The following is an 18,272-nucleotide window of genomic DNA, read 5'->3' on the forward strand; positions in this document are numbered from 1 at the left end:
ACATAGAGGTCCTGTCCATAAGATGTACAGTGCTGGTGGCGAAAGGGTTAAACACTGGTGTTTTCTGTGTCATAGAAATCAGATTTAATTTCAGCAGCTTACAATCACTGCCTTGTGAATGTATGTTTGTCGATGCAGTAACTGCATTACTACTGTGTACTCACTGCGCTGTGTGCCAGCATCCTAAAGGTGCCGCCAATGAATGAGAGAAACACTCGTTCATCGGGTAATAGCATTGTTGGTGGAGTCGCCTAAATCATTGTTTCTTCAGCAGCAGATTGTGCTGTCTAAACAGCACTCTGCTGACCGCAAACAATGATTCAGTATGGGGACAAGTGATAGCATTAGCGATCGCACTTCCCCATACTGTGGAGGGGATCACTGCATGTAAATGCAGTGGATACCTCCACTGATGAGCAGTGTAAAGGGGCCTCTCGGGACTGTTTAGAAAGGTTATTAAAGTTCTCACCATTGGCCTGCAGTAATTCTGGATTGCTTCCATACGCTGTTGTATCTCAGGGTGATCCTTATGAATTTCGGGAATTTGTAATAAAGAATGCACAATGATGTCATCAGCCTAAGGAAAAAAAATATGTATTTTAGCGTTTTTAAAAAGGAGAGACTTTTCAGTTAAAAATAGGGAATATGCCATCAAAAAATGACCTATTGTTTAAATCAATTTTTTTCAAATTTTTTGTGGTTTTCGTTTACATTTTCCACTAGGCCTTATAAAGGTCATGGTGTTCTGTACAGGTAACTTTTCAGTAGCCATTATCACTAAAGGCAGAATGACAATGACAAGTACCACCTCTCTAGGAACCATCATTCACAATAAGTGATATCACAGAAGTCACAGAGCATGCCGAGAAAACTCTCCCCAGTCTATTGCATCTATGACCAATGACCTTTGCTCAAAGAACAGCAAGTTTTGACATACTCTTAGCCTAGCAGCCAGTGTGATTATTTAAAAAAAATTACACAGTCATTGAAAGTATAAAAAAATAGGAGTTTTTGTGCTTACTTGTAAAATCCTTTTTTTCAATGAGTTCATTGGGGGACACAGATAATCATAGGTATAGCTGCTTCTAGGAGGCAACGCTAAGCTGAAAACAAAGGGTTAGCGCCTCTTCTCAGCTATACACCTCCTGCAAGCACTGAGCTAATCAGTTTTGTACAAAAGCAGTAGGAGCAACCAACAGAAACCAATAGTAAGAAAGAGAGCTGGAGATGGGTCAAAACTAGGGATGAGCGAACCTGAACTATACAGGCTTGGGTTCAAGCAGTGGAGGAATCCCGTTATGATGGAATATAACGGAATTCTATGACGGAATGCAAAGAGGAAGCCTTTAACCCTTTTGCTACCAGCGCCATACATGTACGGCGCTGGAGTGATGTGTGAACATGGCGCCCGCTCGCACGTGCAGCGGGCGCCATGGTCGGCAGATCTCTGCCGTTTATCGTGACCGGCAATAATGCCGATCGCGGTAATTAAATGCTTTAGATGCCGTGACCAAGTGAGGTCACGGCATCTAAATGCGCAAAAACCCGAAAGCTCCCAATTTCGGGCTTCCTACCGATGCTCTGTGGCCAAATGGGGCATTCGTAGTTCCGCTGAACACTTTCAGCCTCGCTGATGAGGCTGAAAGTGTTCATGCTGCAATTCTTATTTTGGCCACCAGATGGCAGGCCAGGATAAGAAATGAGCAAAATAGAGTTTAAATGGCATTTAAAAAATCCCTGATAGACCAAAATTTCAAATGAAAAAACAATTTATAGGCTCATATGAACCACAAAATCATCACAATTATTTTTTTTATGTTAAAAAATAAAAAAGTTTAAATCACCCCCCCTCCTTTCCGTATAAAAAATACCTAAATAACAATAAATATAAACATCATGGGTATCACCCTGACCGAAAAAACACCCATACTATTAAAATTGAAAAAAAATATTCCAATGCGGCGAATGGCGTAATGGAAAAAACGGTCAAAATGGCCGTTTTGCCATTTTTTCATTGCTTCTCTTACCCCAAAATTTTTTATAAATTGTGATCAAAAAGTCACGCACACTCCAAAATGGTATCAATAAAATCTACAGATTGTTCCACAAAAAATGAGCCCCTAAACAGCTCAGTAGACATAAGTATAAAAAAAAGTTATGGGGGTCAGAATTTTATGCCATAATTAATGGTGGCATTAAAAAGTACAACTTGTCCCGCAAAATGAAACTCTCATGCAGCTATGTGACCGGAAATATAAAAAAGTTATGGCTCAAGGAAAATAGGGGATGAAAATGAAAACGCAAAAATGAAAAAAACTCCGGTATCCTAAGGGTTAAGAGGCATTACGTTTTAATCAATCAGAATATAATTCTATGGCCAAGCATAATGGATCCATCTGGTTTCCGTTACGCAGGACTTTGTTTTTCGTCCTGCATAATGGAAACCAGACGGATCCGTTATGCTTGGCCATAGACTTCTATTATGACGGATCAAAACGAAATGCTGCTTAAAAGGCTTCCGTTTTGCATTTTGTCATAGAATACCGTTATATTCCATTATAACGGGATTCCTCCACTGCCTGAACCCAAACCTGTAAAGTTCAGTTCGCTCATCCCTAGTCAGAACGAAGAACAGGTGGGATCCATCAGGAAGAACCAGTACTGGATGGGAGCTGTGTTCCTCAATGAATTAAAAAAAAATCCTATTTTCTGGCACATATCATTGGGGGACACAGGGCAATGCACATCAGCACTCCCAAGTGAAAATAACTTTGTCTGGGAGGATGGAAACAACTTGCAGGGTCTTAAACAGGAAAGAATGGCGAGAGAGGTCAGGTACCAGCAAATGCTTAACTGAAAAATATGAAAGGAAGGTGATTAGTATGGGAAAACCAGAGCATCATGTGGGGCACATGAAAGCAAAAAAAACATTTAGAAACAGGATAAAGTTTCTGCGCACGAACTCCCAGGGAATAATGTCCGATGTATGTCTATGCTGGACAAGAAGAAAAGATACAGAATCTAGTGAGAGCTAGTAGTCCCCATGCTGAAGTGTGAAATGCGATAGGTTGTCTTGTCTCTGAAAAAATTAAGACATCAGTGATGTCATCAAGAGAGAGAGGGAACAACTGCTCCACCTGGTGGGGGCGCAAAGCGTTGACACACGTCACCTGAACTGCACAGGTTGGGCAGCCAGAACATGCGTAATGCTGGAGCAGCCATGGTATGAAATGACAGCACTGATCCCCGATCCGTGAAGCAAATAATGCAGTCGGCAAGTCCGGTAGACACAGGGTAGGAGTTACCAGCTACATCATCAGTACTAGACTGCATCCAGTGCTATCACAAATACTTAGTCTGTGGAAGGTGGGGATGTGAGTGACCATAGCCATCAGACATGAATGACTTGTGAACTAAAGCAACAAGTGCCAGCACAGAGAAGTAGAAGTAGCCCCGCACCTATTGCTAGAATAAACTGCTCCGCTATTGAACGAAAAGAAAGTGCAGTTAGGAACAGCATCCGATGTTAGAGCAAATACTCCCCCTCGAGAAGGTGGTTATGTGGTAGTTGTTATGGCATGCAGTGCCAGTGCAAATGCTCCCCCTCGACAAGGAGGTTACGTGGTAGTGATTATGGCATCCAGTGCCAGTGCAAATGCTCCCCCTCGAGAAGTAGGTTATGTGGTAGTGGTTATGGCATGCAGTGCCAGTGCAAATGTTCTATCTGTGGAAAAAAGAAACACAGCTGCGGCCCCAGTTTCAGTGTTAAAAAAAATACCACATCTGAGACAGAGCAAAACAGTAGGAGCCACAGTCTCCAGTGCTAGCACAAATATTCCACTTGAAAGCACTCAGGCAATTCCATAGAGGGCTCCATTACAAATGGTTGCACAAATACTTTGCCCAATAAGTGAGCAATCCCCTGGAGAGATCTGGGGAGGGGGGCATGAGAAGCCTTCACACGGCAGCTTCCCTGCTAGGCTGCAGGCTCGATTAGTATGTGTGGCCCGAAAGGGGTAGGGCCCAGCACGAAAGATTCAGAGGAGAAGTAAGTGTAAAGGATTTGTGCCAGAAACGGGCAATGCACCCACTCTGCCCCCCAATAGATCCGCCTCCAAATTGAGGCCTAGGCCTAAGAGAAGCCAGGGACTCAATTAGGCGGTTATAACCAGCTTTGCCTCCTGCCACAATATCGGGTGCCAGAGAACATGAGGATCGGAGTGTGCAGAGGAAGGTCACAAGGCGAATCAGGGGGCTCCATCAGTCATTTTTCATGCTCACTGCCCCAGGTGGATCTATCCGCAGGAGTCCCCCACCCAATGTGGTGGGGGAAAGGATCTGTAGAATGAGGCCCAGGGTCCCACAGAAAATTAGGTATGAGGAAAAAAGGGGGTGGTGGGGAGCACAATACCTGTGGGACCTCATGGAGGAGAGGGATGGGGGTGGTGGCTATGGTGTTGAACACCCATAAGGATTCCAGGGGGGGTAACCCCAACAAAAACTTGTGCTTGTACGCGACCATATTTGGGGGGAAGGAGGGGGTTAGAGGATATACTTACCCCAGTGTTATATACTAACCCCGTCTTCATCCTCTTCATGGAAGAAGTACCAGCAGAGTCACATCCTCAGCTGCTGGCACCTAGGTGGTAGCAGGCTGGAATGAAGGGGGGACTGCAGAGAAATAGGTGACCACATGGCTGGCGGAAAGCAGGGGTAATGGGCGAGTTTACCCTGTTACCCATAAATAGAGAAGAAAAAAGTAAAATAACAAACTAAAATAATAAATGAAAATGGCACATAGTGTCTGGAGGAGGCAGTCCTTCCTGCTTTGCAGGGCACCTAAGCTAAAACTGATAAGCTCAGTGCCTGAAGGAGGGGTATAGCTGAGAGGAAAAACCAACTCTTTATTTTCTGCTTAGTGTCACCTTCTAGTGGCACAGCTATACCCATGGTCTTCTGTGTAATCCAATGATACGAGTGAAAAAAATATTTAAAGAGGACCTTTCATCAGAAAATTGTGTGTTAAATTCTTATACGACCTTATGGGGCTGCTCTCTCATGTCCGGACACTCATGTCCGGCTGCTATGCTCTCCGTTAGTTTCGTCACTTCATATGCAAATGAGGCGACAAAGTTAAAGTAGGCGTTGTTCTCTAAGTTCTGGTGGGCGCAGTTATGCTCTCCCTGGCAGCGAGCACATCCAATCGCAGCGCCCCGCTCTTAGCCAGGGAGAAGGAGCATAACCGCGCCCACCGGAACTTAGAGAACAACGCCTACTATAACTTTGTCGCCTCATTTGCATATGAGGTGACGAAACTAACGGAGAGCGTAGCGGACGAACGGGGGGTCCATTTGAAAAAAAAAGAGTCCGGACATCAGTGAGAGCAGCCCCATAAGGTCGTATAAGAATTTAACACACTATTTTCTGATGAAAGGTCCTCTTTAACATAAAACCTGATTCAAACAATTCATTCCCTTTAATTCTCAAAATCCATGCAGTAATGTGGCAGTGTATGGACTCCATGTGCCACCATATTCCCCTGTACAAAATGCCCTGCAACACAGCATTCCAAATATATATATAAGAATAAACACCTGTATGCCTCAACGTAAAATCAGAAACACAAAGTTGTGTGCCCACAGCAGACTGAAATGGTCAACCATTTATGTTTCAGGTGTATTGTACCTTCAGTTCAGCTGACAAGAATAGCTACCATATTCAACCTGGCTCACACACACTACAAGTTGTTAACCAAAGCATAGGTTTGCTCCAGATCCTGAAACCAATGATTAACCCCTTTAGAGACCAGCCTGTTTTGGGCCTTGTTGACCAAGTGTTTTTCTTCCTTTTTTTTATTGTTGTATTCCAAGAGATTTTTAATTTATGTAGCTATATGAGGGCTTCTTTTGTGCGGGACAAGTTGTAGTTTTTAATGGTGTCATTTTGGGGTACACAAAACTTTCTGATAAACTTTTATAAACTTTTTGTGGGAGGGAGATGGAAAAAAACAGCAATACTGCCAATACTGAGTTTTTACATTATAAATAGGGATGAGCGTTAATTTTTCGGTATAAATAATATATCTTTTTTCTCTGGGCCAGTACGATTACAGCAATACCAAATACATGTAATGTTTTTTTAGGTTTTACTACTTTTGTGCAATAAAACCCCTTTTTTAAAAGAAAGAAAATCTTTTTGCATCACGGCAACCCAAGACCCATAACTTTTTTATTTTTATGGAGTCGGGTGAGAGCTTGATTTTTGCGGGACGACTAGTTTTCATTGGTATCATTTTGGGGTAAATTACGCTTTTTGATCCCTTCGGCGGAGATTAAGAATAAATGAGCAATTCTGTTTAGTTTTTTTTGGCATTCACCGTAGAGGATAATTTAAATGATATTTGTGTAGGGGTCATTACGGACACAGTGATACCAAATGTGGGGGAGATTTTATTTTTGCAATTTTTTTTTATGAAAAGAGTATTTTCAATGGAAAAAAAGCTATTTTTTTTACTGGAATTTTTTTTTAATAAATGAGAGGTGCAGCCTGCTGGAAAACACTCAAGGCAGGCTTGGGGCCTATACCAGGTCCTGGCCTGCCTTTACACACATCGGCACCCGGCGATTGCATTTGCTGGGTGCCAATAGTAGACAGAGGGAGTGTGCTTCCTCTGTCACCGCTTACTTGCGGCAAGCACCATTGTCCATGGCATGTAAGGAGTTAAACACCCCGGATTGGCACTCCTGTCGGTCTGGGCTGCTAGAGCCTTAGAGCCGGAGAGCAGTTCTCATGTGAGAGCTGAGCCCCCGCCCTCCGCTGCAAGGGGGTCCCGTGAAAAGTCCCCTTAGTGAACGCTGTAAAAAATGCGTATTGGTGATCACTAACTGTTTAAAACTTGCACTAGTGATGATCCATCTTGGCTCACCAATTGGAAATGTCAGCTAGTTTACCCTTCATCTGAGCAAGAGGGAGAAGCAGCACAGAGGACATAGTACAGCAGTAATGAGCATTGTAGTTGTAAATCCAGCTCCGGGGTGAGATAGAACACTTATCAGAACTAGCAGCCTTTCCGGTGTGTCTCGCTGGCTCTCTGCACTGCACCCTCCTCCTCTTTACATACATTCCTAATGGCAGAAACTGCAACCTCATCTCGCAGTGAGTCTCTAACCCATCTTCACTGAGGCATTGAGAGTGAATATTGAAGTCAGGGGGCAGGGAGAATAGTGGCTGATAAGTGGAGAAAAAGGCATCTTTAAACAGATGACACCATTAAGCACAGCTGCCATGTACATCCTATGTTCCTAAGCCAAATGCATATTTTGGTTAAAATGTTTTGACAAAAATGCATTAAATATAATCACATATTTAATAGAGGAAATAACAGTAACTTCACACTACAACATAAATGAAAGCACAAATTCTTTGTAAAATGACCCGTGTACCTCTGGGCAGTAACGCAGTAACATGTTCATCAAATCCAAGCAGCGTATTGTCACCATCACATCTTCACTGCCAAGCAGGTGAGTCAGGCTGGAAAAACCGCCTTTTTCTTGGAGACGCTGACAGTAAGCATGCCCAAACACTGCTATGTTACATAACACAGAGAGAGCCTGCAGAATGAATTCAAGTGAAGAGAAATCATCAGAACTTGTTCTTCCTCAGAGATAACAGATTCCATTGCCCCTCAATCAAGTAGTCGATTTACAAAGACCCAAAACGGTCATAAAACTCTCAATTTTGCTGGTATTGAATTGACCCCCAATCCACCATAAGGTGGAGATAGACACCGATTGTTACTGCAAAGAGAGGCTACATGGATTATGCGCACAGAAGCATTAGGACAACTAGGGCTTAATGACAGTGTATTTCTGTAATTGGTGTGTCTATTACTATTTTTTATTTCCACAATTTGTATATTGCGGTTTTATGTACAGTACAGAGCAAAAGTTTGGACACACCTTCTCATTCAAAGAGTTTTCTTTATTTTCATGACTATGAAGGCATCAAAACTATGAATTAACACATGTGGAATTATATACATAACAAACAAGTGTGAAACAACTGAAAATATGTCATATTCTAGGTTCTTCAAAGTAGCCACCTTTTGCTTTGATTACTGCTTTGCACACTCTTGGCATTCTCTTGATGAGCTTCAAGATGTAGTCCCCTGAAATGGTCTTCCAACAGTCTTGAAGGAGTTCCCAGAAATGCTTAGCACTTGTTGGCCCTTTTGCCTTCACTCTGCGGTCCAGCTCACCCCAAACCATCTCGATTGGGTTCAGGTCCGGTGACTGTGGAGGCCAAGTCATCTGGCGCAGCACCCCATCACTCTCCTTCATGGTCAAATAGCCCTTACTTTCAAAGTTTTCCCAATTTTTCGGCTGACTGACTGACCTTCATTTCTTAAAGTAATGATGGCCACTCGTTTTTATTTACTTAGCTGCTTTTTTCTTGCCATAATACAAATTCTAACAGTCTATTCAGTAGGACTATCAGCTGTGTATCCACCTGACTTCTCCTCAACGCAACTAATGGTCCCAACCCCATTTATAAGGCAAGAAATCCCACTTATTAAACCTGACAGGGCACACCTGTGAAGTGAAAACCATTTCAGGGGACTACCTCTTGAAGCTCATTAAGAGAATGCCAAGAGTGTGCAAAGCAGTAATCAAAGAAAAAAGGTGGCTACTTTGAAGAACCTGGAATATGACATATTTTCATTTGTTTCACACTTGTTTGTTATGTATATAATTCCACATGTGTTAATTCATAGTTTTGATGCCTTCAGTGTGAATCTACAATTTTCATAGTCATGAAAATAAAGAAAACTCTTTGAATGAGAAGGTGTGTCCAAACATTTGGTCTGTACTGTATGTATATATATATATATATATATTCTGCCCTCTCCCCCTGCCATTTGTCTCCTGTCAGTGGTGAGCGCTGACAGTGTATGATCGTTCTGTTTGAGAATTTTTTAATAGCTGAAGTTGATATCTGGCTTAAATCAACTCAAAAGGCAAAATATCACAAGTTTTTGCACAAATAAGCTCAAAAGGTTGCCAAAGCCCCGTTTTGCATCTTTTTGAAGCCAGTACTCTGCAGTGCAGGCCTTTATAAGTCCCCTCTCCCCCCATCGTGTTTTTTTCTTACCAGCACAATAATATCTTTAGAATGACCCAGAAACTGCAACAGAAGAGGCGCCAAGTTTAAGTGCAGCAGTGCATTACATACAACAGGATCATCCGCTATATATAGATGAGGAGAAAATGCAAAACATTAAATTCATATTTAATTACATATTCAAAAATTTTCCTTAAGTGACTCCAACTGGGTTGCTGCCAGACTACAGGTTCGGTCACTCTTTCATCGGGTAATCGGCAGCATTTTTACACCGCCAGATAATTGCTAAGGAGCGTTCCTATGAATTATCCTATGATTCTGGCAGAGTCTCGGCCCATATAAGTAACTGCAGTCTATGGGAGTCCTAAGATGAACTGTTCAATCTCTTTATCTTACCTGTGAGGTTATTAAGGGTCCACAGACACTCTTTCACCATGAATGCATATTCATTCTGAAACTCTTGCATCAGAACAAACAAAGCCACAAGGACTCTGCCATCTTGAATATGAACCTTGTTGCCTGAAGAATCAACTTCTACCAGGAGGTTTCCTAAGCAACGCACAATTGGGCAAATCAGCTGTATTGTGGGGAAAAAAGGAGATTTAGATTTACCGTATATACTTCATCATGAAAAAGAACATATTAATATTACAGGTAGTGATTTATTAGATCAGCTCCGCCTGACCATTAAGATATACCTGTTGGAGGTATAAGTCAGGTAGCTTTCAGGCATATGCCGCTGTATAGGTATATAATGTCATAAACCTCCAAAATTAACCCTAATTATAAAAATAATGTATATCAAGCAGCATGTCTGTTACTGCATGGAATAGTTAGTCTACTGCTATATTATGCCAAAGCAGAGCGGTGTAAATGGTACATTCGGCAAACATTGGCCCTGATTTACCATGCCGTCACTTCAGAATTCTAGTGACTTTTTGCATTTTTACACCACTTACTCCAGTTTTGTAATGTGGATGGAAAAGTGGGCATGTTTATCTATGTTAATAAGTTTCACTCCAGATTCGTCACGGAGACTTATTTAAAAAGTCGCAATCTCACTCCAGGAGGAGGGTAGAATAGGAAAAATGGAGTAGCTTTTCTAGTCAAAAACGTTAGGTCTAAGAATAAGACAAATTTATCAAACAACATGCGACATTTGATAAATGCAGTGTAAAGTACTCCAACGCAGACTCAAGCAAAACTGACTTCAGATTTTACCCTTATGATAAATTCCCCCCATAGGGTTCAAATGCAATGTGAAGTTGAACACATCCTTACTTATTGGTTCTAACATTGGCAGCAATTTTTAAGACAGTATTAGACTGTATAGCAACACATGATATAGACAACTGTCCTGCCTAATTGTCAATGTATTCATACATCATTTCCAGGAGGAACAAAAGAGGATCCGCACAGCAAAGTGTTCTAAGGAAAGATTCTCTTGAATACAAGTATATACTGAAACAGACATATCAGGGGAGCTCATAGTTTAGAACCCTTGAAAAGGATTGCCCTCTAGATAGGTCATTAATATCAGATTGGTAAGGGTCCGACACCCAGGACCGCCGCTGATCAACAGTTTGTAGCAGGCACCGGAAACATAACGTTTGGGTGAACTGCAATGTGTCGGCATGGCCACTACACAGTAGACAGACGGAGGGTTCTCCTTCCAGCTCAGTCCACGGTTATGTTTCTGGTACCAGCAGCTGGTCAGGGAGGTGCCAGATGTTGGATCCCCACCAATCTGATACTGATGGTCTATCCCGAGGATCAATATCTAAAGGGTGGATAAATCCCTTTACAAATAACCTAATATTAAATTAATATAAACAATGTACAGAGCTTACACTATCCCAGTCTACACAATGTCAAAGGGCTGCTAAAAGCATCTGTAGTGCACCAGAAACAAAGGCAGTAAATTGCAGAGGTAAGGCCTGAGCTGAATACACAGAAATGAATGCCACGATCATCTCATATCTGTGAGCACCCTGCCTCCATCTCCCCATAGCTGGTGTTAATTAGGGGTTGTCTAACAAGCCAACTCCTGTCTACATGTCATACATGCAATAGGGCACTGGACCCCTCTCCCATCTCCAGATATCCATGTATTATATGTTGGGTCATGGTCCCATGTAAGGCTAGGACTTGTGACAATCAGATGAGAGCCGAGGTGACTTCCATCTAAAAATGAGTTTTCTCCATGACAGTCACTTTATGGCTCTTTGACACAGTTGTACATACCATTATAAAGATGTAATAATCAATGAAATGACAATGATTTTCATCATTAAATTAAAATTTGTTGTCCATACCTAAAAACACAAATCCAGTAGTATCTGGATACAGAGGGGAGGGTGGAATTCTTGTACCCCTAAACCCCCACCACCCCTGTCTCCAATCTATTTTTCATTTTCAGGATCCAGAAATCTTTCATATTTATCTCATACTATAAAACAACAGTTCAATGCCTCCTACTACACTCACCAGTTCAATGCCTGGAATTGAGGTTTTCGTCACGAGGTCAGCTAGCTTAATAAGCAAATCCATCACTCTGGATAAAACACCTTGAGCGATCAGCAGAATATTATTCACCTGACTGAAAAATCAGAAATGAGAATTTTGATGAAAGTAAATCTTTTCTGTCACATTATGTCAGTGTACTACACGCATACAAGAGGACTGTGTGGAGAGAGAGCCTGCCCTGTCCTCATACCATGTTGTCTTATAGAGCAGCATAGTCTGATAAACATACACCACTGTATACAAGACAAGATAGGATTGGATCACAAAAAGCAAAAGTCAAATCATATAAATACTTAACCAAGTGGATACTAAAGAGGTTTTCTGGGATTTATATATTGATGTCCTATCCTCAGGATAGGACATCAATATAAGAATGGCAGGCTCCGACTCCCGGCACCCCCACCGATCAGCTGTATGAAGAGGCAGCGGCGCTCCGTGAGCACTTAGGCCATGTGATCACATTGCCCGGGCACAACTCAGTCCTAATCAAGTGAATGGGGCTGAGCTGCAATACCAAGCACAGCTGCTACGAAACGTAAGGCACTGTGCTTGGTAAGATGTGAGAAGGCCGCGTACTCACCGGAGATGCCCGGCTTCCTCAAACAGCTGAGCAGTGGAGTTGCTGGGAGGCTGACCCCTGCCAATCTAACATTGATGACCTACTCTGAGGACAGGTCATCAATATCTAAATCCCTAGAACCCTGTATTTTTTGTTAGTGTGCCATCCTTTTAAAAATGCATAGCACACTCACCTATTACAACTTAATGGGGCCATGCACACATCCATTTTTTGTTTTTTTTCACGGACCCATGTGCCCAATCCAAGAAACTCACTGCCTACCCTTGTCTATTTTTGCTAATGAGAATAGCCCCTCCTACTGATTTGAGGTAGAAAATAAATGGAAGCTATATTTTTTTTTTACAGATCCGTTTTTCCTAAGATGGCTGTAAAAGAGTTGTATGTGGTATGAGAATGGAGAACAATTAGACACATTTAAATTAAAGATACAAGGGCAATAAACGGCACTGTGAATGGAACAAGGGTATATATACCATAGAGGTAGACCATGCGGCTGCGTTAGGACCCTTGAGAGAGGGCACCCAGTCCTGGTTGGTCCTATTTCTTATACCTTTAGGTAGCGTGAAGCTTTTTAGGACTCCCTTTTCTAGAGGAGCTGCTTTGTTGGCAAACTATGGGGTGTGGAATTGGTCCAAGGATCAGAGAAACAAAGTGGAGGGGGAAAGAAGCAGAAGGCTACGTAGCCTCATCTCTGTTATCTATGTTATTCAGTAAGAAGCATTGCCTAATGCTCGATTCACAATCAGAGACATCTTCTGGGAAGCATGCAAATATACACCCCTTTTTGGGGTCATTGGATTTATTGCCATTTAGCTCTACCTCTTAATTTGCGTGTATGAGCTAAAATATTATGTTCTAAACTTTTAATAGAATCTATGATGGATACATGAACCTGGGAAAATACAGCAGTGGCTAGACACTTCTCTTCAGTTCAGAAGGGGAACTTCATTCAAAAGAAGTGGAGAATGTTATCATTGCCGACACACTGTACAAATGACGTTGTGTCTCAACACTTTTCTAGTCATAAATCATTCATATTGCAAGTACCTGCTCACAATGTAATGGAGACACCAGGCAAATTCAATCATCATCCCAATACCATCTTCTGAATTACAATGTAACAGCCTGAGAATATGCTGTATGAGCCCAGATTGGAGGACGACCCTGTAGAAAGACAGAGAAGGACACAACTGTGACTCTTCATGGAAGCAGTCTAATGACGATTTCCGAGGGCTGCTTCTTTTCTAGATTGCTCAAAAAGGCTAAGAAATAGAGAAATGGAAAGCCCTCATAGGATAAATATGCACTGTCTGGGTGACTTAAGGAGAGATGGCAATACTCACCTTTTTGTCTTTTGCTACGTTAGGCACAACGCTAATAAACGATGACGATGACATTGGTGTCTAGGTCCTCACTGCATGGGGTGTCAGTCCTCAGGAGGAGAAGGCCATTAAAAATTGGTTGGTGGATGAAAAGGATTTTAGGAACATCAAGAGCCAAGTAAAGTCCCTATGCCAGTGAATGTAAAGTCCTTTTCATCCACCAACCAATGTCTTTTTCTAGATTAGAAAAGCACCCAAGCTAAGTGTTTATGTGGATTTTGTGTGGTAATGGTGAATCTTTCTGCCGCCCTATTACTGCCCTGTAAAGTACAAGGGCAGCACATGTTTATGGCACCCTAGTGAGGCCATTCAGAGATGTGCCCATTCCTCCAGCATCGATAGGTCACCATATAGTGACAGATCCTAGTACCAGGTGATTCCTATTGTGAATGCCACATTTATACGGGTCCCATACGGTATTGCCTTCCTTCTCGTCAGCATGCATGTCAGAATGGCGCTTTACAATGAATAGCATTTAAAAGCAATAACCAATCAGGCAGCATGCCAGTCTCTCTACTTGCATAGCACATGCTATAAACTGGCTAATAAGGAGCGTGACCCGAGCTCATGGCTAAGCCTCCTGTAAAATCCTTATATTCCCGCTGTGTGGGTGAGAAACCTACTACTTACTTGAGAGGAATTGTTCCCCCTGCGAATAGCCATCCATCAGCATCTGAATGACGCACCAGAAGACCAAGGAGAAGGAGGGGAAGGAGTGCGGTCTCGCCACGCCAGTGAAACAAAATGGCGCCGCGCAAGATGCGAAGCTATCAGATGTGCCTGCGCGGCTGGAGAAATTTGCCCGCTCTTCGACTTCCCCAGCAACCGCTCTGGACCCAGAGGATGTCAAAGCAGTAGAATCTCAGGGAGCCGCGGGGAATGACCAGTAGCGGACTACCAGTAGTAGTGCACTAATGGATAGAGGGGCTACTCCAGAGGCGGAACCCACCATTAAAGATGTGCATGCAGCAGTGGTACAGTGCAACATGGCTCTCACCTCATTAAACACTCACATGTGGGCCTCAAAGAGGACATTTTACTTATAAGGGAAGATATGAGGCAAGTGAAGGAGCGTGTTGGTGAAATGGATGGGCAAATTAATGCTATGGAGGATCAAATGCCCCCAGTGAAAATGGATCTGCAGAGTGTAATACATAATGTCACACTGCTTATATCCAAATCAGATGATCTTGAAAACAGGCTAAGGCGGAATAATGTCCAAATAATTGGTATGCCTGAACATACGGAGAGAGTGGATGCTGTAACATTTATTGAGAAATAGCTTGCTGATAAAATTGGAACGCGCTGACCGTGTACCATTTCGCCCGCCACCACCAGGGGCGCCGCCAAGGTCTCTTTTGATTAAAGTCCTACATTTTAGAGATCGAGATGCAATTTTAAAAGGTGCAAGAGGCTGTGCGGATCTTACTATAAATCTACTTTCTAGACGTCAAGAAATGGTTGAGAGCCTTACAGCTACCATACTCAATGATATATCCCGCCAGATTGAGAGTGGTGGCAAAAGAAAAGACACATATGGTCAACAATCCAGATGCGGCGTGTCAATGGCTGGCTACACACAAGAAGGATCTACATGGCAACACCTGAAAACATTGTGAGATATACATAGTATCTGAAGTCCGTCCAAATCATTGAGGACTTAAGGGATATGTACCGGTTCCTAATATATATATATCCTTGCTGAGTTAATGTTGTTATGAGCAGGGGAAAGAGGGTTGGTTGGGGAGTGCCCTTACATTTGGGGGCCTCCCCCTCAACCCTCAGCTTTGATAGTTTAAGGTTGTTCTATAGTATGGTGGGTTAAAATAATAAGGAAAGCCAGGGCCCGAAGCCGAGTAGTACTATTGAGACAGATTCATTGCTAGTCTGTGTATACATTACGGACTCAGGTATTTTTTGTACCCCAGTTCCTCTACCGTAGAGAGAAATGTCCGCTTCGTGTTTTGGTTTATGTGGGGGGGACTTGAGAAAGAACATATGTTTACTATCGGGCCATATAATGGCTCCCCAGAGTAAGCGGCAGCAGGCAAATGTTTTCATGGAGTTGGTTTAATGATAGGTACCCTTAAGATTATTGCTTGGAATGCAAGGGGAATAGGCCAGACTTCTAAGCGTCATGTAGTGATTCGGTTGGAAAGGGGGGGGGTCTATTTTAAAATAAATTGCCTTTCAAATTTGAGTTTATTTGGGGTCTCTGGATGGATATATCTGGAGTGTGCAGCCCTTGGCTGGCTCTTAATAGAAGTTTGGGAAGCATAATAGGGTGATATAGTTCTGAATACTAGGTGGGTGGGTGGCGTTGATGGAGTGCTGCCGCTGCCCCTGGGGCGCACCGTTGCCCTTTTTCATTTTAATTGACAAATTGAATGACAATCTGTACTGCTGCTCCTTATGTATGGGTTTATATTAGTCAAGGATGATACGTTATCTGTCTCAGGGGAGGTATAATAGTTGAGGGATTGCACTTACGAATTACTTTTTAACTATGATTGGTTTGTCTATAAGATGTCCTTTTGGGTCCAGAACTGGACCTCATGATTTGATGTGCAATTTGTTTGTTAATGGACACATTCGGACAATAAGTCCAGCTCGGTGTTATACTTACGGCACTATTTTTTCAGAAGCTTCGTTTGCTTGCAGCAGCTGAGAAAGTGCAAAGCCGGTGGCTTCTAATACTGTCATGTGAGGAGACTGTGAGGTGAGAGAGAATTTCATTATGCTGCATTTACAGTATATTATACAACATGAAAATGTGCAGTCGTATGCTGTTTACCTGTACGCACAGTGCCAAGGAAGGAATGATCCCCTGCAAAAGTACCTGGTTTCTCGCTGCCTCACTTTCCACAATCAGGTTGCCCAGGGTATACAGACAGAGTTCCTACAGAGACGTAATTGTACATATGACCTTGTCAGGCTCTAGAATAGGCTGAAAATATTCACTATGATATGAGAAAACTGCAAGAAGAGGCATGGTCTAAGCAAAGAAAACTGACATGGACCTTTAAAGTGATAAAAGTAATGGCCCCTCATTTTTTTATTGTTTTTGGACATCACAATTACAGTCAATATAAGGACCATAAGCAGTGACTAATATACTGCTCATCACGTCTGAACCTTCTGCTACCATCTACAGCCTTCTTGCAACACGCATTGTAGCTACCATGATCTGGACCTAAAAACCCCAGCTGCTGTCCATCAAAACATTTCTAAGGCTTAGACACATGCTATGGGGTGGTGGAATACATTTTTACCATCATATTACTCTTGGGTAGGAGCTATATTATAGGGGAGAATCACATGTTGCCAATGGGATTGCGTGAGATGGACCTAAACATGTTGTTGGTTTGTCATCCTTATTGCTCACATCTATCCATGTCAACTAATTGATGCCACAACACGCCTCCACTAACCCTTCAAGAAATAAATGCTCCTTACTAGGGCAGCAGCTAACGATTATTTGAATAATCGATTAGTTGTCGATAATTTCATCGATTAATCGGGAAAAAACACCAAAATGGCAAAAAAAGGGGGTTTATACGATTTTACTTGAAAAATTATGTTCAAAGGCCATATTAAAACAAATTGTGAATGGCACTGTTATGGGGGATCTGTGGATGGCACTGTTATGGGGGTTCTGTGGATGGCACTGTTATGGAGGGGATCTGCGGATGGCACTGTTATGGAGGGGATCTGCGGATGGCACTGTTATGGAGGGGATCTGCGGATGGCACTGTTATGGAGGGGATCTGCGGATGGCACTGTTATGGAGGGGATCTGCGGATGGCACTGTTATGGAGGGGATCTGTGGATGGCACTGTTATGGGGAGGGGGATCTTTGGATGACAATGTTATGGGGAGGGGGACCTGTGGATGACTATGCTATGGGGGGGATCTATGGATGACACTATAGAGCATCTTATGCTATATGTGTCATCCACAGATCTCCCCCATAGCAGTGTCATCCACAGATCCCCCTCCCCATAAGTGTCATCCACAGATCCCCCTCCCCATAACAGTGCCATACACAGATCCCCTCCATAACAGTGCCATACACAGATCCTGGCCCCGCCGCTCACAGCAGTATTCCTTAACCGGCAGTAACTTTTACTTTAAATTACCGCATCTGTATTACCTTACAATGGAGCTCCAGTAACAGGCAGAGCGGGCGGCGGCATAACGTCACTTACTCACGTGACGCGCCTGCTCCACCTACTTTATGAATGAAGCAGGCAGAGCATGCGCGTCACGTGAGTAAGTGACATTACGCCGCCGCCCGCTCTGACTGTTACTGGAGCTTCATTGTAAGGTAATAAAGATGCAGTGATTTAAAGTTCAAGGACCCGCAGGCATAGCGCCTGACCGCCCGCTCCCGCCCGCATAACGAATACCGTTATCGAATATTATCGATAACGTTGATTAATCATTGCAGCCCTACTCCTTACACAGCATAACTGTCTCCAGTGAACAAGACAACACAAAGTCTGAATACAAACTAAGGGGCACATTTATTAAGACTGGAGTTTTAGACGTCGGTCTTAATAAAGGACCTGCGCTTGCAGTGGATCCGCCAAAGTTATGAAGAGGCGGAGGCCTCTCCATAACTTCGGCACATCCAGAGCCAGTTCTAAATGTAAGACAGCTTC

General features: G+C 42.9%; 1 protein-coding gene across 4 annotated transcripts in view; it reads right to left on the reverse strand.

The window, feature by feature from the left end:
* Positions 1 to 18,272, reverse strand: part of TMCO6 (transmembrane and coiled-coil domains 6) — a 64,027-nt gene that overhangs the window by 21,214 nt on the left and 24,541 nt on the right. For 2 of the 4 annotated variants that reach the window (XM_040441821.1, XM_040441813.1), the window contains exons 6-13: positions 16,403 to 16,507; positions 16,235 to 16,320; positions 13,274 to 13,390; positions 11,608 to 11,719; positions 9,517 to 9,697; positions 9,151 to 9,245; positions 7,443 to 7,610; positions 470 to 577 (exon numbers count right to left, since the gene is read on the reverse strand). In XM_040441821.1, coding sequence (XP_040297755.1) covers positions 470 to 577; positions 7,443 to 7,610; positions 9,151 to 9,245; positions 9,517 to 9,697; positions 11,608 to 11,719; positions 13,274 to 13,390; positions 16,235 to 16,320; positions 16,403 to 16,507 — 972 coding nt within the window. The remainder of the gene's footprint in view (positions 1 to 469; positions 578 to 7,442; positions 7,611 to 9,150; positions 9,246 to 9,516; positions 9,698 to 11,607; positions 11,720 to 13,273; positions 13,391 to 16,234; positions 16,321 to 16,402; positions 16,508 to 18,272) is intronic. The other 2 variants (XM_040441830.1, XM_040441833.1) reach the window with 2 other exon arrangements.

This window comes from Bufo bufo, chromosome 1, assembly GCF_905171765.1.
Source record: "Bufo bufo chromosome 1, aBufBuf1.1, whole genome shotgun sequence".
NCBI classification, from domain to species: Eukaryota; Metazoa; Chordata; class Amphibia; order Anura; family Bufonidae; genus Bufo; species Bufo bufo.